This window comes from Orbicella faveolata, unplaced genomic scaffold (assembly GCF_042242905.1).
Source record: "Orbicella faveolata isolate gen_17 unplaced genomic scaffold, um_ofav_v1 contig_35, whole genome shotgun sequence".
Classification (NCBI taxonomy): Eukaryota; Metazoa; Cnidaria; class Anthozoa; order Scleractinia; family Merulinidae; genus Orbicella; species Orbicella faveolata.
The window spans coordinates 18,507,479-18,529,567 of record NW_028301564.1 but is presented as its reverse complement, the minus strand read 5'-3'; the positions used below and the strand labels follow the sequence as shown (position 1 = coordinate 18,529,567).

Genomic DNA, 22,089 nt, shown 5'->3' with positions numbered 1-22,089 from the left:
TGGGGCGCAGCGCGGAAAAACAGCGGAGGAAAAAAAAGAGAGAGAGAGTCTTAGTGCGAGGTGCGAAAGAGTCATTCGCGCTAAACGCCTGGAAAATTGACCGTGCGCTAGGCCCGATGCCTCATGACAATCAGAGTATTAAATGTTGCTGATTGAAGTGCAGAATGTGTGCCTTGCTTTTTGTAGTTGAATTTTTTTCTAACTTCCAAAGTTTATTATCAACATGAATAAGGAGATCAAGATACATTCACGCGCGGACTTCTATGATACTTCCTCGGGTTTTGGCTTCTGATCCAAAACCATACCGGGGCCATTACATTGTGCAATGTGGTGCCTGTGAAACCTGATTTCTAGGTTTAAGGGATTAACCTTCCATAACATTAGATGAATCGTAATGAGGACACTATGTTGTAATGTTTGTAATGTGAACAAATTTTATTGTTGGCTGGTCTCTTGGTTGGTTACCATTCATAAACAAAGCCAGGGACCGCGATGGGGGAGGTACTGGGGGGGGGGGGGGGGGGCTCTTTAGTCACACACAACTTTTCCAAGGTAAAAAAATATGAAGTAATATAAAGCAAAACATAGATATAATACAACCTATTATGAAAAAATATCATGCAGCTCGTCTTCATTAGAGGATTATATGACTGGCAGGAAAACGCCGTGGTCAGACGAGACGAAATATTGAGAGCCAATTGCAAATAATCACCTTTGATTTTTGTCTTCGGTTTGGATTAGAACAGCAGTAGTTTCCCACTTACATAATTTTTCAGAATCCTTGTAGAGAGGGCAAGAATGTGAGCTGATACTGTCAAACCAGTAGTTTATTTGCTGGAGGAGATTTGGAAGGATGTAGGCTTCAAATTATTTAATGAAGTGATTTTACTAAAACCTCTCTGGGGGAGCCAAGGTGAACGTAGACAACAAGGCCAATTGAAATGGACGCTCCGTCGACCCTACTACGTTTTAGAAACGATGCGTTCTCGAAAGCTCGTCAAACGCTTCGTATCCACTCCACCGTTTTCGCATCGCTTTCGTAATCCGCATCAAAACGCTCGAAAACGCTGATACCCAATACAACCGTCACATTCGAATCCGCATACGTATGAATGACTACAGCGATTAAAAACGCATTATAGTGTGCACAGGGCCTGGAACTCGAGAACAAACAGATCCTGCGAGAACTGGAAACTATTACAAGCGAATACGTTCTCAATCCATTGAAACGTTTTGATCACCAAAAATGTGAATGTTGAAGTATAAACGGTATAGCCTAAAGGGCTACAAAAATTAGACAACTAGAATACTTGTGCTGGCGACCAACAGTGTAAAAACTTCGAAGCCAGCCGGCCCCAAAGTCGTGCCATGTGCAGCATGCATGATTGCATGTTGATTGCTCCGTTTATACGTGATTTCGCCGCGCGGAAAACAAAGCTGCGCATTGACCTCTATAGATATATTCCATTAACGAGGTGTTTCGGCTCCAGTGACAGTCTTCTCTCGACCGAGCATGTTCAGGGTAAACAAGAGAAAAACGTCAAAGAATCATTTGCAATTCGCGTACTAATCATATCAACCACTAACATGGTATTTATTGCTTTAGCCATAACAAATATCTCATCAACAAAACGAACTGATAAATATAATGTAGTAGTCACAAAGAATGTGTTAGCATCGCCTGTTCAAAGATCGACCACTTTAAAATTTCAAGGATTACAGCGCTTTCCATCTTCAGTGAAACCCAACTGATCTAGTTACATCCAGGAATAAACCAAACTACCATTACATGCAAATAACCCATAAAACACTTCTCGTGTAGAAACATACTAAATAACGCTACTTTAGGGACGAAGTTTTCATTCGATATTTTGGCTCCTAAATAACTCATCCACGGTGCAACATAACGTACTTTTCAATTCAATTGACAAGTAAATAAAGTTAATTAAAGTGAGTAAGTTACCTCGGACAATGACATTTGCTTGCAAAACTAACAACTTAACTGTCTAAGTTTCAAAACTCAGCAGACACTAGTAGGGAGTTTAAGAAACCCAAGACGGCGACGGCAACGGCAACGTCGCTAAAGAAAAGGTTTAACAAGAGTAGAAGAGTGGCTGCGCATGACCGGTATAATTCTTGGCACATTTCCTTGCCGTCCTATGCCTGAAATGACCAAATTCTGCGTTGTCCAGGGAACGTGAACCACGACGGCAATTTTTTTCTTTAATTTTTATTTCAAACGTTTCGCCCTGTCCCAGATTCAATTTCCTGATAGTTTTGACACAAAGAAACAAAGTAAAATGACTTTAGAGTATCGCAAGATTCGTATTTAAAATATAAAATCATTTTTTAATCGACGTTGTCCTCGACGTCGCGTCCTGGTTTCTTAAACTCCCTATTATCAAGTTAAGATGAGGCAACCTCGCACGGATTGCTATATAAAACCACAAAGGCTTCTCACTATAAAGCTATACAATAAAACCTTTCGGTACAAGTCCTTTAAGACCCTGACATTCAACCACATTAATAGTCTGTGTGTTTCTGCTTGCATAGTGGGTGGCTCATATTTCAAAGCAACAACATTATTTTCACTCTGACTTAAAAAATACCGTCAGAGCGATTACCAGTTTAGCCCCGGCCACTACGCAGTTGCTCTTTTGGGATCGTTACGCAAGATTGCAAGAATGCGTGACGAACAAACAGATCGTACGGGTAGGAGGCTATCACCAGTTTGATCACCTGAAACATTGGTGACAAAATTGAAAAAAAGAGTAATCAGGTTTACTAAACTTTTGTCCAGAAACACTCAGTCCAACCGCGGGATAAACGAAAAAGAGCTCACAGATCACCGTGTAAAGACAACACGAGATTCCCAACTAACCAGTCAGTCAGTTCTGAAGATAATTAACGTGTAGTAATTACATTACATCTCGCTTTGTGCATTAAGCTTATTGTAACTTGAAATTTTGTTATTGTAACTTAAATTCGATTGCTTTCAGCGATAATAGATCACATACTGGGTCTCTTCTCGGGAAGTCAGGTTTGCTGCAGGTTCAGAGAAATTCTATTTCCTACCGCTATTAGCACTCTCGATTTCGCGTTTTCAAAAGTTACTCGACTTTCCTCCAACACTAACGTTAGCAGAACAAATTATGTCCTACCGAACCTGCAGTGCGGTGAAAAAAGGCGAAGACAGCTTAAACATTAATAAGGCTTATATAAGTGTCGCTTTTATCTCATATGATCATCGTAATGTTTCATGAGACATGTCTCGAGGCTAAATTCCTCCTGACAAATCCAACAGGTGAGGCTTTCAACTTGGCTTAAATTATTTTCAGTCAAAGAAACCAACGCACTAGAATCTTTGGTACCTCGAGTTGTTGACGGCTCCTGGTGTTTTCTTAGTTTTAGGTACTGATCTTGCTGCTTGTGTTTTAACGAACTGTCTACTGCATGTTTTTCTTCATGTCGTTTGCAATTTGATGACAGGCTAAAGCACTTCTTACAATGCTTGCATGAATACGGCCTTACTCCTGTGTGAGTTCGTTCATGTCTCACACAATCTGATGACCGACTAAAGCACTTCTTACAATGCTGGCATGTATACGGTTTCTCTCCTGTGTGAGTTCGTTCATGTTCCTTCCAATGTGATGACCGATAAAAGCACTTCTTACAATGCTTGCATGAATACGGCTTTACTCCTGTGTGAGTTCGTTCATGTCTCACACAATCTGATGACCGACTAAAGCACTTCTTACAATGCTGGCATGTATACGGTTTCTCTCCTGTGTGAGTTCGTTCATGTTTCTTGCAATCTGATGACCGATAAAAGCACTTCTTACAATGCTTGCATGAATACGGCTTCACTCCAGTGTGAGTTCGTTCATGTTCCTTGCAATTTCCTAAATGGCTAAAGCTCTTCTTACAATGCTTGCATGAATACGGCCTCACTCCAGTGTGAGTTCGTTCATGTCTCACACAATGTGATGACCGACTAAAGCACTTCTTACAATGCTGGCATGTATACGGTTTCTCTCCTGTGTGAGTTCGTTCATGTTCCTTCCAATGTGATGAGTGACTAAAGCACTTCTTACAATGCTTGCATGAATACGGCTTCTCTCCTGTGTGATTTCGTTCATGTTGCTTGTAAACTGAGAACTGGTCAAACAACTGACCACAACGCTTGCATTCGTGTGCCTTTCCTCGGATCCTTGTTGCCATATTTATTAGAGCAGGTTTTGATTGGCTTAAATTCTATGCCGCCCTACGTCCAGCTTTTTTCTTTGCTAAGACAGTCGACTTGATTCCCTTTCAAAACACGTTGTCAGCTTTTCTATCAAGACTGATGTCTCTACCGTATATTCCTAACGAAATGAACAAACTAGTGAGAAAATCTCAGACAGTGCAGAGATCAATGTTTAGCTCAGGCATAGTTGTCACACAGGTACTCATCCCTGCCCGGCTCACTCCCACTTCGTATTTACCTTGGTACCCAGGGCTTTTCCCCTTGCAGAATATGAACGGACAGACACCTTGATCAGACATAATCAACAATAACTTTAAATTACTGTTTGCAAAGACAGCTTTTAAATTTTGCTCTGGTATTTGCGTTGATTTTCGTTTATTTGAAATTTACTAATACGTTGAAGTAGCAAACGTGACAATTTCACTTTTCAGGCCAACATTTGTATTTTGATACTTTTGTTTTCCTCGGAAAGGTATGTAACATGAAACCCTGATTACTCGGGCTTTCCGAAGGAAACGCTCGAGGTATAAATTCGACTCCATATTTTTTTTTTTTTGCGTTTAGTCACAAAACGCAGTTCAACTACAGCGCATTCGTGAAGTGTACGCGCATGCGTAGAATGAATCGTAGAGAGCATGGTTTCAAGCAACGGCCGCCTTTGTGGAAAATTCCTCGCTTGATGAAAGCGAAAGAAATTCGATGGCTATTACGCTCAATGTACATACAAAGTCACACACCGTTCGCGGTAGACCCACACTAAAACTTGTGGAGCGTTTTGGCAACGGGTCGGTCCGCGAACTTTACGAGAGATCAATTTACGAGCGATCTTTTACGAGTGAACCTTCTATCGAGAAATATCAAGCGAAACCAGCTATATTAAACGAGCTATCTCACATTATGTTTGTATATAAACACAACCGTGTATTTAGACGTGATCGAGAACCCAGTAGAATACCAGAAGCTACTCTGAAACGTCTCAGAAGAAAGGGCAGGAGACTGAAGGAATTTGTTTATGAGCGTATTCGTCTAAGCATACCGAAGTCCTCTTGGCTACGTCGTTATGTGAAGGTTAGAAGAGTTACAAAGAATGTTTGTAAGCTTCATACGAAGAGGGTAAGATTAAATAAAGTTGCACAACATGAGAAGAAGTATTTGTTGAATTGTTCTGTGAGGGTATATCAAAGGATAATTAAATTGAAGTATAGAGCAAGTCAGTACTTATCAATGTTTTCTTGTAATAGACCCATGTGTCTTTATAAGAGTCAGACACACGTATCAAACTATTGCAAATTTCAACTGAGTTCAGATATAGAGAAAACACTGGTCCTACTCCAATTGACCCTAGCAAAACAATAACGGCACCATATAGCCAAGCTAATGAGTTGGTATTTGGACAAAGTTCAGGACAACAATGTGTTGCAATGAGTTTATGCTCTTTGATTTACAATAACAAACAAGGAATCAATTCTGCTAATGATCTGGTGTCAATAATGAATATTGGAAATCAGTTGTATTCAAGTTTGTCTCAGTTAACCAGACAATCATTTTTAATGCAGACCGAATTACCCACACTTTTGAATGTGTTCGAGAATGACTATGAACTTCAATACAGTGAAACCTACACTGGTACTATTCATCAAGAAGCTACAATAGAAGGATATCAGTACTGTACCTCCTTAGATAGAGCCTTTTAATCACTTATATCCGAAAATTTCTACAATTTTGTCTTGACAATAGGCTGTACTGCAGTGGCTATCTATTGTAATGGCAATATGGGCTTGAAAATATTTGTTTCTCATGCAAGGGATATTTATGGTAGAAGCCATCCTCAAGGTACATGTGTGCTGCTTGAAGTATCATCACTGAATAGCTTAGTACATTATTTCCAGAGTATACATAACAATGATATACTTGAGTTGAAAGGGGTTAAAATTGATAAAGTTCAAAATAATACCCCTTTTAAGAGTAATGCCTGTGAAACCAGAAAGTTCAATGTGAGTTTTGCTTGGTCTATCGGCTACCATTGAAGTTTTAAATGACAAGCAAGATTCACTGACATTAAAGATGAACGATGAACTTCTTAAAGAACTGATAAACGAAGATGTTCTTCATTTTGACGAGAATGCTCTAGCCGAGAAATTACTCTTCATTGACAACTTTGCAGTCGAATATGATGACAATTTCACAGTTCTATCTGTCATCCTACAAAAGAACAAGATCGAATGAATAGACAAATCACCGCCAACATGAACATTTCCCTTGGCGACATTGATAATATATACCAGTATAGGTGTACTTTTGTTTTACGTGGGTTACATTCTGTAACTGCAAAAATGTTAATCAAAATATAAACAAGAACAGATCATCCAAGAAACTGAACAAAGAACATTGAAACTCATGTTATAACTTGTGAATTGTTCCTCCATTAGACTTATTTGTCGTTGTTTCCGGTCAATACACAGGAAAACAACACAGCATTGATACCAAATATTGAGACATTTCCATCGTTTTGTTACAGTTTTGTTATACATAATTCCCAAAATTTATGCTCTGCCAAGGGCAGTCCCTCTAGCTATATAATGTTGCAGTGGTTTCAGGGATTTTTCTATTAAAAGCAATAATTATGAACTATTGAACAGTACTATTGCTTTAATCTACTGATTTCTGACTACTCCCCTTGGGTCAACATTTAGCAACAAACTGATTCAACACCAATAATAGATAAAAAATTGCCTTCTCCTTGCAATTTAAGGCAAATACATTACCTACTCAGGGTTTGTAAAAGCCTTGAAAGTCCTTGAAGATGCTTGAATTTAAAAATAAAAAATTCAAGGCCTTGAAAGTACTTCAATTTGAGGACTAGGGCTTGATTTTAGCAATGCTTTTCCTTAAGCAATTTTCAAGTTGAAAATTATAGTACTTTCATGGAAAAGCTGAGAAATAATATTAAATAATTATAAAATTGCTTATGCAAACCATTCCAAAAGCGGTCCTTCAATTATCTAAAACTTGGCCTTCAAAGTAATTGAAAAGTCCTTGAACTTCAACCTTTGGCATTTGTAGGAACCTACTCCTGTATGGTAATATATTATTTTGATTGTTTTCTAGTACCATAACAACATTCATTACATTCAGCAGACAAAAATAAACACAAGTAGAATTATCCATGACTAGCAATAACGAAATTGCGTGACGACAGTGACAATCGCAATATGGCAGTCCCCCAAAGATAACTCCAGATGCGCGACATTGAAAGCCCGAGTTCACGCAGCCATGCGTCTTGTTTTCTCGAAAACATATGAAAGATGTGCTTTTTTGTGTGGCTTACACGAAGTGTTTAGCCACACTATGCCATGAGCTGATTTATTTATTGATTTGTCTTCAAGAATCAGTCACGCGATCTTGCGTTGTACAACGCAGTAGCCATTATGGTCTCTAGTTTTCCCTACTTTTAGTTTTAAAGGTAAGTCGTTTTAATTTTAGCTCGGTGCTCGAACTGCGAGGCTATCTTAGGAAACACACCTGATTGGCGAATTTAAATGATGTAATAACATTCAAGGTTTAATTTAGTAGTTAATAAAATATGAAAAACCTTGTTCCTGCATGGATTTTCAGAGCGCAATTCGCAAGGAAAGAGGACGAAAAATTCTAACTGTCCAGCGCTTTGAAAGAGCTTTCCGGCCAAAGAGACCTATTTCGCTTTCATCCATCAGTACTTTTTGAGAAGCGACTTTAAAAGCGGTTAGATTGCAATTCCTGTCAGCAGCCATTGCGCCTAATGTGAATCAGTCATGCAGAGAAATGACAAGACTAATTTTCGAAGTAAACTTAGACCAAGGGACTGGCCAAAAAGTAAGAGGGGTGAGCGCACAAAATTAAAACTAAACGTCTGGTCAACTGTTCCAGTGGTTCAAGACTTGAATTATTTGTCATAAAATAGGATGACCCACCACCATGAGAAGCTGAAAATTGAACGACCCACGCCGTACCAGCGGCTAAAAAACTGATGACCAACCCCCTCTCTGCTACGGCCCAACCCCCACCCTCAAGACTTTCTGATCAGTCCCAGAACACATAGAAGACAATTATTCTGTCCAGCGCTTTGAAAATACCTTCCAAAGAGAGCTCTCTCGATTCAAACGATGCGGTAGTTCCGGAGAGGCAGCTTTTATCGCTGTGGACCTGCAAACCTTGGATAAGGGACCGTTCATTTTTTATGAGGGAGGGGGGCCTGGTGGGATTTGGGAACCACCATTTAAAAATCGCATGACCCCCCCTCAGCTTACCAATTTTTTCACATGGCCCCCCCTTATAGCGGTCATTTTTTGGGATGACCCCCCCCCCAAAAAAAAAAATTGAACAAACAATATTTAGATTTCAACTTTTTTAATATTTCTCTATTATCCCCCTACTTCACGTTATTGTGCTCACTATGAAGACAATATTTACAATCTCTATACGAAAGAGAGCTGTTGTTTAAAAAACAAATCAAAAGAAAGAGAAGTCAATTTCGGATCTCCTAGTTATGGCTCGCCCTGAGCGTGTGGCATTTGGCCTCTCATTGGCATCTTCCTCATCTGAATTGATGAATGCAAGAATGACGTCACTTGAGTCATCTTCTCCCCCAGAGTCAATGGCATCACTGTCATACTCATCATTGTCACTTTCATCCCTTTCACTGCTGTCAGCACTTGCCCTGTTGTCATTTTGTGTCAATGTCCTGGCATTTCTCAGTGTTGGTCGGCCAGCTCTGAGAGGACTCTTCTGCTGCAAGCATGAATGTCTTACAATTGCCTTTACTTTCTCACTCTTGCTGCTTTTCAAATGCTGCTTCAGCCCGTGGTGGTTTGAGTACTTGTTTAGTTCTGGAACACGTAGCTTTTAAGCTTGGTTAGATCTTCGCACAACTCAGTCCAAGGATAATCCTCCTCCCTACTTAACTTTGCCTTTTCTTCTGCTCTCATTTTCCTTTTAAATTCCAGCACTTCAAGATGCTGAAGATAATCCACCACAAACTTCGATTTGACAATAAACTTATCTGCAAATAGAGCAACGCTCTCTGGGTCAGATAAAACCAGCCTGCCACTTCCATGCTCTTTCTTTATATTGTTAATCCAATCGGGGAAAGAGCGCATTACTACATGAGCATCATGAAAAAGGCTCATTCCAAAATGCGCAATAATGGCGAAAGCGACGAGTCGTTTAAGAAAAGGTTTACAGCTGAACGATCCAGGCAGTTTGACATCTTACAAGCAAAAGAAGCAATTTTTCTAGGTGCGGGTGGCTGTTCAGAAAGGGCGAGTGAGTTTTCCATGCAAGGGTACCAGTTGAAGCCCAGTGATGGAAGAAAACTGAACTTCTCCATCAAAGAGCACAGAGCAATGGTGGAAAAGTTGAATGTCATATTGAAAGATGCAAAGGAACACGATTCCACACTCTTTCAGTCCAATGGGCTTGCTTTAAAGCAGGGCGAAGAATTTGCCCACAGTTTTAATGTAAAACAGATGAAATGTACAGAAGCTAAGTTGACGAAGATCACGTAAGACATGGAAGCACTAGAAAATAAGAAGAGCAATTATAACAGCATATTCAAAAGCATACTCAAACAGCACATCAAAAAAAGGAGAAGGAAAAAAGAAAACCGCAGAAAGTCAAATGAAAGAAAGAGGAAGCGGACTGAAAACAACGTCCAACGAGTTTATGGAGTCTGTGTTGGAAACCCGCTAGGAAATGATCTTCCACAATGCCTTGTGTACCCTCCTAGAACGGCCGTCCCGGAAGACTGTCTTAAAGTTGAGGATGTTGCCACGTCGATATTTAGAAGAGATGGGCCATACATAGCACAGCTCTTGGAAGGGAATTATTTCACCAATGTTGCAAGAAGCAGAATCACCACCAGCCTTGAGCGGGAAGTCAGAGATTATGTTTACACCTTCATGTACCCTGAAGAGTACACTCTGACGGAAAGCATTGCTGCTTCTTGCAGCATTGGTGAAAGAGACTCCCATAGCAGCACAAGCGGCGACGAAGAACTCGACGACAGCGGAGATGAAGATGAGTGCCAGTGAAAGTTGCATTCGAAAATAACAGTGTTAAATACTTCTTTTCAGTAACTACAAATGCTTTTTGTCGCCAAACGTTTTTTCAAAGCAGAAGGAAAGTTTGTAATAAATTTGTATCCTGCCTTCTATGTTTATTCTATAGCAATTTTTTTGATATTCAAACATTATGCCATTTTAAAGTTTTACTAAAATATTTCACGTGACCCCCCCTTTTTCCCTTATTTTTTTGGGATGGCCCCCCCTCGAAAGCCATTTTTTTTCGCGTGCCCCCCCCCCAAATCCCACCAGCCCCCCCTACCTTATAAAAAATGAACGGTCCCTAATATTACACTTTGAAAATAAATATTCAAACATTTGCATCGGGATTTTTCGGAGCGAAAGTTCTAAAAAATAAGAAACAAATATTTTAGCTGTCCTGCGTTTTGAAATGTCTTTAGAAAGAGATGCTTTTCGCTTCGATCAGTTGAGTACTTTCTTTCGAGTAGGTTTGAAATACGAGTCTTGGCGATCATGGCGCTTTGTGTTTTAAAACTCACTCTCGCATGGGAATGACACGACTTCTATTTTAACTTTGGAGAAGCACCTTCAAGATATTTTTCTGTCCAGCGCTTTAAAAATGATTTCCAATGCTAACAGTGCGGTAGTTTAAAACTTACTCATCTTTTTCTCTTAACCCGCTAGATTTTCAATTTCGGATTTTGGTGGACGCGACCCGTTGGGCAAAACTACGCGATCGTCAGAACATTGTAAAGTTTCTAGAGAATTTGAATATACCTCAATTAACCGAAGAACAAATGTTAACCTGCGAAGGCAAAATTTCAGCTGAGGAATGTTACAATATCCTCGAAAGTTTTCAAACCAACAAAACTCCCGGGAATGACGGAATTCCTATAGAATTCTACAAATTGTTCTGGCCTTTAATAAGCGATCCTTTTCTTAAATGCGTGAACGAAAGCTTTGAAAAAGGTGAAATGTCTTGTTCTCAAAAACAAGCGGTAATTACTCTAATAGATCGTTCTTATATTGAGAACTGGCGTCCAGTCTCTCTCGTAAACGTTGACACAAAAGTTATGTCTCAGGTGATCGCCACAAGAATTAAAAATGTTCTTCCAAACATTATACACCATAACCAAACTGGATACGTGAAAGACCGATATATCGGCGAAACAATTAGATCAGTTTCTGATATTATGGATTTCACTGCAAAAGAAAGTATTCCGGGACTAATGATATTTATTGATTTTGAAAAGGCGTTTGATAGCGTAGAATGGGATTTTCTTCTCTATTGTTTGAAATCCTTCAATTTTGGCCCTAATTTCATCCATTGGGTTAAAACGTTCTACAGAAACATACAAAGCTGTGTGATAAACAACGGACTTTCATCTGAATACTTTGAGCTTGAACGTGGGGTACGACAGGGGGACCCGCTCTCTCCTTACCTCTTTGTAGTTACTATAGAAACATTAGCAATTGCGATTCGACAAAATAAAGATATAAAAGGTATCTCTATTGGGAGTGAGGAGACAAAAATTCTTCAATACGTAGATGATACGACAGCAATACTTGCCGACACAAGCTCTGCTACTGCTCTTTTTAGGCTATTAGATGATTTCAAGATTGTCTCTGGCTTACAGATTAATTGTTTCAAAACGGAAGCTATGTGGATAGGTTCTTCAAGGAACTGCAAAGCACAGCCTTTTGGGATTAAATGGCCTAACGAACCGATAAAGGCTCTAGGAATTTATTACACGTATGATCAAAAATTGCTTATTGAAAAGAATTTCATAGAAAGATTAGACAGTATTAAAAACCTGACTAGAATTTGGTCCTCAAGAGGTCTTTCTATTTATGGCAAAATTACACTTATCAAATCTCTATTAATCCCGAAATTTGTTTATGTGTCATCTTTAATACCTACCCCACAAGAATTTGTAAGTCAGTTAAACCAGTTATTATTTCAATTCTTATGGAATGGTCCTGATAAAGTCACACGTAGATCGGCGATAAATGGACACTCCAACGGAGGATTAAAGATGATTGATTTTGATAGCATGATAATATCGCTTCGATTGGCATGGCTAAAACGAATAGTTAGCTCAAATGATGGCACCTGGAAAAGGTATCTGACATATCACCTAGAACGCTTTGGCGGCCTTTTCTTGTTTCATTGCAACTATGATGTTAGCATCCTTCCACTGAATATTTCTCTATTCTATCTAGAATTACTACAGTGGTGGTCAGAATTTAGAGATATGTTCTGTGCAGAAAAAAACTGGCGTTATATTCTTTGGAATAACAAACAAATACTCATTAATAATAAGACAGTTTATTATAAAAGCTATTTCGAAGCTGGTGTAGTTCATATCAGCGATCTATCCTTTGATTTAAATAACAAAGATTCCTTTTCCCTAGTTTCTAACAGGATTTCGAAAACTAATTTTTTAGTTTGGGCTGGTCTTCGACACTCCATTCCTTCCATCTTAAAAAATAGTACTCATAAATCAACAACAGGTGAACTTTCTCTAAAAATTGACGAAAATATATTTGATGTGACAAAGAAGAAATCTAAAGACTATTATACTTTACTTGTAAACAGAAAGGCTCTTTTTCCAACTATTGTAAACAAGCTGCAAAATGAATTTCATTTTACACTCGAGGAAGTGTAACAAATTTTTACGATCCCGCATAGTGTTGCTCTTGAAGCATATGTTAAGGCATTTCAATACAAAATTCTTAACTCCATTCTTTACACTAATGCTAAACTTTACAAAATTGGCTTTAAAATGAACGACTCGTGCTCATTTTGTTCATCTGAACCAGAAACGCTATATCACTTCCTGTATCTCTGTCCTTACTCGATAGATTTCTGGCATGACTTCGAAGTATTCTGGCACCAACTTTTAAAGGAAAACATTCGACTTTCGTTGCAAGATGTTTTAGTTGGAATGATACCACAAAACTCCCCTTCTGTTAAGCTGCTAAACTATCTAATTATAATTGGGAAATTGTACTTATGGGATTGTAGAAGAAGTCAAATTCTTCTAAATATATATGGATTTAAAAAGAAAATTGCTGTAAAATATGAAACGGAAAAATATATCAGTCTGCATAGTAAAAAAACAAAGGATTTCTTTGAAGCTAAATGGATAGTGTCGCCTCTTGTAAAAGCTTAATTATTTAAAGGTGTTAATATGCATTCACTTTCTGTATGTTGACCTATGTAACACTAATTAATATGTTATTTACATTATATTTTGTAAATATTTAGTTATAGTTTGTTGGAATTTTTTTTGGTTACCGTCTATTGTTAGTGATATTGGTGTTTTTAGTGTTGTAATAACATTAGTTGTAGTAGTATTATTAGTACTAATTAGTTGTATTATATTATTAGTATTAGTAATATTAGTTGTTATTATAATTATATAGGTAAGTAACTAATTTGCTGTATATTTGTAACCGCGACTAAAAATAACTTTGACAGCGTGACGCGAAGCTTAAAATACATTGAAGAAGATTATCATGGGACAAGGGCATGTGTTCTCTCAGGATCATAATCTCTTGTCGAAAGCTAGTCATCTGTTATTTTTGACGCTAAACTCGTGAATCACAGCTTCTTCAGCGCAGTTTTAGGTCTTATAGAGTGACTTGTGTTCGAATGCTCTTGTAAATACGCCTTTCAACAAGTCTAGACTAAGTCTACACTAAGAAATAGATGAATCAAGCATCTCCATAATTGACTGATAATTACATTTATAACACCACCGATTCAAAGACACTGTGCTTAAAAGTTGAGAACCAAAGGCCTGATATCAAAAGAAAACGATTTTGATGTGGGTTGCATGGTGCTCTAATGGTAAGTGAACTGGACTATGGATCAAGCAGTCTGGGTTCCAGCCCGGGCTGAAATCAGTGTGTTGTGTGTTTGGGCAAAGCAGTTTCCTGTCAGTCTCACAGAGCCTTTCTTTATCCAAGTGTAAAATTGGGAACGAGAAATTACCAAGGCCAGGTCACTCAATTTTTCGGCGTATCACTGATCAACTGGTCATAGTAAGACAATAACAGCTCAAGACTGTAGAACTCAAAAGATGTGATAATGAATTTATTTTCGTAAATGGCTCATAAAAGGCTAAGTCTGTATGTGATCCAAGAGGCCCATCAGGCCGATGCTTATTCCGGTTTCTAATTTGTAGCATGAAGCGACTAGGAGTATTTCTACTCCCCGCTGGATGGGATGCTAGTCCATTGCAGGGCTACCCCTCATAAAGGTCACCGGAACCCATTTATACACCTGGGTGGAGAGAGGCACTGTGAGAGTGAAGCGTCTTGCCCAAGAACACAACTTAATGTCCCCGGCCAGAGCTGGAACCCAGACCGCTCGACCGGGAGACGAGCGTAGTAACCATGAGGCCATCGCGCCTCCCAAATGGCTCATGGTCGTATCAAGTCGATCAATACATAGTCATAGATCTTTATAATATGATGCCTAATCCAGACAAATACGATGGGACTGACCCAGACTTGATACTCACCGTTCTACAATCTGATTATTTTACAATTTCTAAGATGAATGATATTTTAAATAATGCTGGACCTAAAGCTCTCTCATTATGCGACACTTTAACACAAGAAGTCTGCCGAAGAACATGTCTCTATTAGATGATATGTTGTACTCTCCAGACAAAAAGTCAGATATTCTTGCACTCAAAGAAACAAAACTAAATCCAAACTCTACAACCAATATAGACCTCCCCAACTATAATGAGGATCGTACAGGGATATTCTCGTGATGCATGATTAGCTGATTTTATTTTCCGTGAAACGTGAATTTAGGAAATTATTCTTCGTGACTCATGACCTGAAGGTTTTGCGTGACCTGTGAAGAACCTGAATTATTAGCCGATATTCGTGATTTTACCACCCTATTCTACGTGATTTTCAGACGCAAGTCCTCCGAATGGTTAGAGTCCATTATCGAGAGTCACTTAGGTATGCGATTTGTAATATGGAGCCTTGACTTGCCATTCGCGACCTTACTTTCTTCAAACACTGCTTCTAGTGTAAGGACAGGTCATTAAAAAGGGTATCTTATTGCTTATCTTCGTGATTCGGGAAAACGAAATTTTTATATCTGTGATCCGTGATCCTCAAGTTTTGCCGTTCGTAAAACGTGCCAGACACCCACCCCCTCCCCCCCCCCCCCCCCCCGTGTACGACCCTCTATAATTTTCATCACACTGGCTCATCCTGCTGCTATTTACAAGAGCATTCTGAAAACAATAGCCAGACCTGCAGATATAACACTTGTCATTCACCTAGTTGAAACCTGCTGGGCTAAAATTGATCCATGTCATGGGAAAAACATGTTCTAATTGGTTGTATCTATTGACTCTTTTAAGTGCAACTCGAGTAAATCATCAATAGGAAGCGAGAAAATATGAAATATGTATCCTTGGTGATATGAATACCGATTTTCTGAGACGCACCAGACACCAACAGACTGATGATTACTTAGACTTGTTTTATTCAGTTTTCTTCCTGTGATTACCAAACCCACCAGAATTACTAACACGTCTGCCCAAAATATTTCTAGCATTGGTCTGATTGACATCCCAGATCACCTGCAAGCATATTTTGCTTCTTAGACGCAGTTGTCCGTCTCGTAATCGGTCGATGCCATTTTCGCAACACTTAGAAATATATATATTTTTTAACTATCAACGAATTTTTGTCTGCTAAATTAAAGAAAAAAGGAAATTTGTAAGTAACCACCCAGTATTGAACCCAGAACCTTTGTTTCCAGACGTCCCTCTTATACCACTACACTACCAGGTTGTTCCGCCAAATCTCCGCAAAATTTAATTACAAAACGTGACTTTCTTAAATGTTAGTAACAGAGTTGCCCCAACCATCAAACAAAAGCTAATCGCAAGCATACCAGTGTGATTGTGAACGACTAAGCATTTGGTGAATGCGTTTTACTCCATCAACAAATTATAACCAGTTTCTACCTTATCCAGGCCTAAACTAAAGCAAATATAGCATCGTCCATTCTGAAAGGCTTGGTTACCAATGATGGCATCGATCGTTAAAAATGGCATCGACTGTTTACGAGACGGAAATCAGCTTCGAAGGCGTGTCAGTAGATAATCCTAAAAATATAATTCAATTAAGGATTATAGTCACTTTAACCAAGAATTATCTAAGCAAGATATTAGTGCAATTGACTGGAATGCTATTATAAATGGGAACACTTATATCAATGATCTGACAAACTATATAACTGGAGCTATAAAAGCTGTAGTTGACAAACATGTGCCAATAAAAAACAGCATCCAGAAATAAGTAAAGCTGCTTAGAAAGACATGAATATCAAATGCAATACTCAAATTAATGCAAGCTAAACAAATAATGTATAAGACACACTTCCTCTCAGCTGACCCAGATAAAATATCTGAATATAAAACTCAATCAGATAAAAGCAGCCAGCAAAAAATCCTACTTCAGTAAACATTTTGACTTGTACAAAAATATCCTCATGCCACCTGGAAATTAATTGGTACTTCAATAAAACATAAGCCAACAGGCTGTATTACCCCATCAAGAAGAATAAGGAATAGTATAACATGCACTGATAAAACTGATATCTGCGAGCAGTGCAACCAGTCTTTTGCTAATGTTGATTGATAACTGACAATTTAATAGTGCCATACCAAAAACAATGCAACCCCCATGCAATATATAAGAAAAGCCCTTCATTTAGTCTCCAATTACAGAAGCTTAAGCTCCATAGGTCAAGAATATCAACTACACCTGGACAATCAGTATTCCAGTTCTGTGCATCAATAATTTGGGAATAAGTTCCTCTTAGCCTAAAAAACTTTTGATATATTTCCTTTAAGAAGCTGTATAAGCAGCACCTCTTAAATACTTAAAATCTAATTAATAATAGTAGTCACTTGTATTTCTGTAATGTATTTTCAGTAATGTATTCCTGTGTAATGTATTTTTGCTCTCTGCATTTACCTTAACTTAGTGGTAACCAACCCGAGAGCCAATGGTTATTCTGGTTACCACATGTACATATATTTTTTTAATTTTTCCCATAGCTAAATGCAACATATATTACTCTTCTTGTACACTGCGTTTATTTTATAATACTGATGTAAATTAATTCTGTAAATAGTGCACAATAACAGGTGATTGATTGATTGATTGACTGATTGATTGATTGACTGATTGATTGATTGACTGATTGATTGATTGATTGATTGACTGATTGATTGATTGATTGACTAATTGATTGATAGCATTAATTCTCTGATTCCTCCTCACCCCAGTTTAATGTGGTGTAGGTATTGTGGTCTGCATAGGCTGCATAGAATTTATAGACAAATTAACATTGTTTGCAGGGATGGGGAAGGAGGAGTTTTTGCAAGACACTCAAATCAAATTTTACTTCTAAGTGTCTCAGCACTTTTGCTGCTCATTGAAGATCAAACAACCATAATCAGGTATACAGTAATAATTTAGCCTGTTCTGTACAACAAAGCAATACCTGGATTCTGAGATTTTTTGTGATAAGCATAATCTCAAGGTAAGTTATTCATAGTGAGCTCACTACAGAGTCACAACTGAAACTAAATGTAGAACAACAACAACATTCATCACCACTCCACATTATTGCTACAATTTGAAGAGTTATTTAAATAGTTTACGTGTCACTTTATTAACCACACATAGTTGTTTTTGTCAGAACACACAACAATACAATTAGCGGAGAAAAGGGGTAACCTGAAAACACTGAAGAATTACAAATTTTGAGGCTTCCAAGTCTTTCATATATAGCAACAGCAAAGGAAATAGCAATGTGTAATAATAATTATAACTTATGCCTGAGCCCAGGTCTGTTACATTTGCACAGCGCAATGTTTGAAATTTTGCAGACACAAGTGATCTATTAGACAGCCCATAAGTGAAAACTTTATTATTTTTTTTATTCCATTTTAGGGGTGGTAGTCCGTAGGGGTAGTCCATGGACCGGTCCATAGTAGGGATACCCAGACTGAGGTTCAGTGTTTTTGGGTTACCCAGAAAAAAGTAGTATTTTGCTTAAGTACGACTTTACTGTAAACAATGGTAAGCTTAATTGCTGACAATATAACATGACACATCACAAATCAGTAGAAATGATTAAAACCATCTCACAACATTTAATAACCACTTTGAAAAATGATCAATGATCATTCTTCTGCATTTTTCAAAATGTCCAGCTTTACTTTCCAAATTTTTTGTGGAAAAAGCAATTGCAGAATGCATCAGAATGTCCACTTAAAAGTTCCAGCATAATCAACCAGGCCCAATAGGATCAAACTCAGTAAAATGGACTGAGTTCAGCAATCAAACTAAATTGAACTCAAACAAACAAAATTGGCCAGAAGAAATCAATTGCTTGTTTGATTTCTGAACTCTTGATTTTTAAAAAAAAACTGGTGTTTGAGGTGTTGAAATTAATCAATAACAAGTTATTGGAGGCTCAAGTTCAGTATAACACATTTTTCCATAACTGTAGACATCCCAAATAAATAGTTTCAGCTGCACTATGAGTTGTTACCTTTAAAATGCATAGTTAAAGGCTACCATGAGTGCCTCTTGGACATGAAGGAGGTTGAAGATATTAAAGTTTTAAAGAAACTAGGCAAAAAAGGCCACACTTTTTGAGTTGTACATGAGCGCAAACAATTAGGTCACCTTTAATGTGAACTGGTTGTGTCCCTGTGTCATGTAAACGCTAAGATCACTTGGCAGAAAAAGACACTTATGGTTGTATTCAAGAAGAAATGCCATCAAAATGTACTGCAAGCACATAAAGTTGTTATCAAATAAACAAGAAAAACTTGTTAACGATGGGCTTGCTTTGTTTGTACGTTTACCACAGCTTACACCTTGAGTCACCAAGTGAGCTGTCAGACCACACAACATGCTAGTGGCCTTTGTTCACGCGAATTTATTCACTGAACGCAATCGAACACAATCTAATGGGCTCAAATGTGTTCGGTTCCCCAACTAAATTGAACAAAAATCTAATGGAGTGAGTTCGATTAGGTTTAAATTGTTCGGTTGGTTTCGAAATCGAACTCACACAAGCTTTGGTGTTCGATTCAGTGCGATTACCAAACTCAATCGAACTCAATCTACGGATTGAGTTCGATTTCCGAACGTTCGATTGACTAAATTGGCGGGACAAGTTCACGAACTAGTGTCTACCGTATTCTACATTGCAAAACACAAACACTATTTTTTTTTCATTGTTTTTCATAATCTATAGCTTAGCTAGGCATAAGAAAAGTATTGTTATAGACTCTCTTACCTTAAAAACAAGCGACAACAACTTCGACAGCAAATCACACGGAGGACGCCATTAAATTACAGTGATTAAACTAGCGCCCAGACTCTCAACGACCAATGGAATATTCCAGCTACCCAGCGTGTTCAAGGTTCGGTGGAGGTTAAGGGTTGGAGGTAGGGGGTGGGGGGTCAGACTCGTGACACAAAAATAAGACTCAGTCAGACTCGTGACACAAAAATAAGAAATGTTTTCCAAGAACCACAATCGCCTGTTTTGCCTGCAAAACATGTTTCGAGCCCGGGGTAACTGGAAACATTTGTTTCACAGGCACTTGGAAGTAGTAACGGTAACTTTACAATGTAGATGAAGTCCGCTCCTATACTCCCCCCACGAATCATTTCCTGTCCCCATATCTCTGTTCACCACCCGTCTCTCATCTCATACTCCCACTGCTCCTCAACCTTGTCGCAATCTCCAACTCCCACCTGCCACTTACCCTTCTTACGGCGGCTGCGCCCGCAGAACGAGCGCTGAGACAAAACTGAGCTGTCCTACAGAAACGACACGATAATAGCCTTTTACAGCAAAAATAAAGACAATGCTTGAGCTGCTATGGCCTCTTCTAATAGTTAACTTGAGAATTCCGGGTTCAATTTGACGAGGAACAGCATATTTCGTTCAAAATAGGACAACTATTATTCTAACTGGTGATACTCGACAAACTAAGAGCGAGTCGGCGGCGACCCATTTTTGGCGCCAAATTAGAGACCATTAGAAGCTTGGAGACACAAAATGTTTCGTATTTTTCACTTTTTACAATCCGATATGGTTTTTGGAATTGTAAATCCGCTTTCGTGAATAGTTAATGCCACCTCCAGTGAGAAAATTTCCCTGGTTTCAATGCCTTTCCTGTTACATTGATGTCAGGACTCCGTCAGGAGAGTAAAGTTTTTCCCGCCTGCTGAATCCTAATTGGTCAATTCAAATTTCAGGCGCGCCAGCTGTATGCAAGGTCTAGTTGCTAATCCCTTATCCCTTACGATTCATACACACCTGAACCTCGACGTATCGCACCCAATCCCAACCTCCAAACTCTAACTTTACATCGATCACCTCCTACAACTCACCAACTACCCCTCACCCCCTACCCTCTATCACTCCTGCCCCTCATCTCCAGAACAGACCTGCCGCTCTGATCTGACGTCCTGATAGATTCAACTTCGATTCACGCGCATGACTCTAAATATTTTTTCGCATCTGACTAGATTAAAAGGATTTTTGATGTGATCTGATGTGTGTCCTTTTATTGATTAATTGTTTCATGGCTTGCTTCGATTCTTTAATAATATGTACATTCTGTTCTGCAATGTATTTTGACTCAGGCATGTCAAGGAGGTTGTCAAACAGCGATGAACTTCAAATATTGGGAAAACTGAGAGTGAACAGAAATATTAGGATGGGTGGTGAATTGTTAGTGATACGAGATGAGACGTGACAGGTGGGGGATAGCCATTGGGAGTAGCGGATGAAGAACAGTGGGTTACACAGTGATAAACGAGTGGTGAATTGAGAGTCGAGGCAACTTGAGTCCCGAAAAAAGTTGCTGAAAACTAGCTGAAACACTAGAGGGAGACAATCTCAGGCGTATAACAGTTCGAGTGCAATTTATTATGACTCATTTACAGTAGTCACGACACCGTTCCTCACCCCTGCCGTTCCCCCCGGTTTGTATTTGCCTTGGTCCACACTACCGAGCGCACAATACAGACTTGCCGACTTCAGACCGGGGATAAAATGCAGACTGCAGACCAGGGGTCAAATAAATGTAGACTGTAGACTACAGACTTTTTAAGAACGTCAGGGCTGATTGTTTCTGCGCATCCTTACTGCGCACGCAAATTCACACGCCACGTCGTGTAATTCTGCACTTCGGTTAGCCTGAAGATTACTCCGGTTAGACAGAATATCACTCAGGTTAACCTGAATATCACTCGGGTTAGCCTGAATAACGCTCTCTCAATTATGGAAATGGTAACACGATTCAGTTGAAACGTCTACAGTCTGCAGTTTACAATTTACGTTCAGTCTGCAGTCTACGTTTATCTCTGACCGTTTTGGAAACTCTCTTTAAACTGGAGGAATTTGAAAACGCCGCCTTGCGTTAGTATGGCCGGAAAACATCTTGAAAGCAGAGCTTTTCAAAAACGATGACGTCACGACATTCGTGTAATAAACCCTAACATTCAAGGGTGCGCTCGTGTATTTCTCTCGCTGGTAATTGTTGCCACCGTTTCAGCTCTCTTCGGCGTATTGTGGACCGGCCATTAACCTAGCAGTGTGTATGTTTAAACAAAAACTTGATCGTTTGTACAGACAGTTTTGAATTTGATTGTGGTGCTTTACGTTTATTTTGAAAATTTTACTTTTTATGCCAT

At 38.8% G+C, this 22,089-nt stretch overlaps 1 protein-coding gene across 1 annotated transcript; it reads right to left on the bottom strand.

Annotated features, from left to right (window-relative positions):
* Positions 1-1,575: 1,575 nt before the first annotated feature.
* On the bottom strand, positions 1,576-20,205 carry LOC149103606 (uncharacterized). Its single transcript, XM_089273530.1, has 2 exons — positions 19,676-20,205; positions 1,576-4,364 (listed from the first exon to the last, which is right to left on the bottom strand). Exon 2 carries the CDS (start codon positions 4,219-4,221, stop codon positions 3,232-3,234), a length of 990 nt encoding a protein of 329 aa, XP_089129656.1. The 5' UTR covers positions 4,222-4,364; positions 19,676-20,205; the 3' UTR covers positions 1,576-3,231.
* Positions 20,206-22,089: the final 1,884 nt, after the last annotated feature.

Bases quoted from the DNA above. Each gene is read 5' to 3' on its own strand.
- LOC149103606 (XM_089273530.1), bottom strand. From the start codon at position 4,221: ATGGCAACAAGGATCCGAGGAAAGGCACACGAATGCAAGCGTTGTGGT.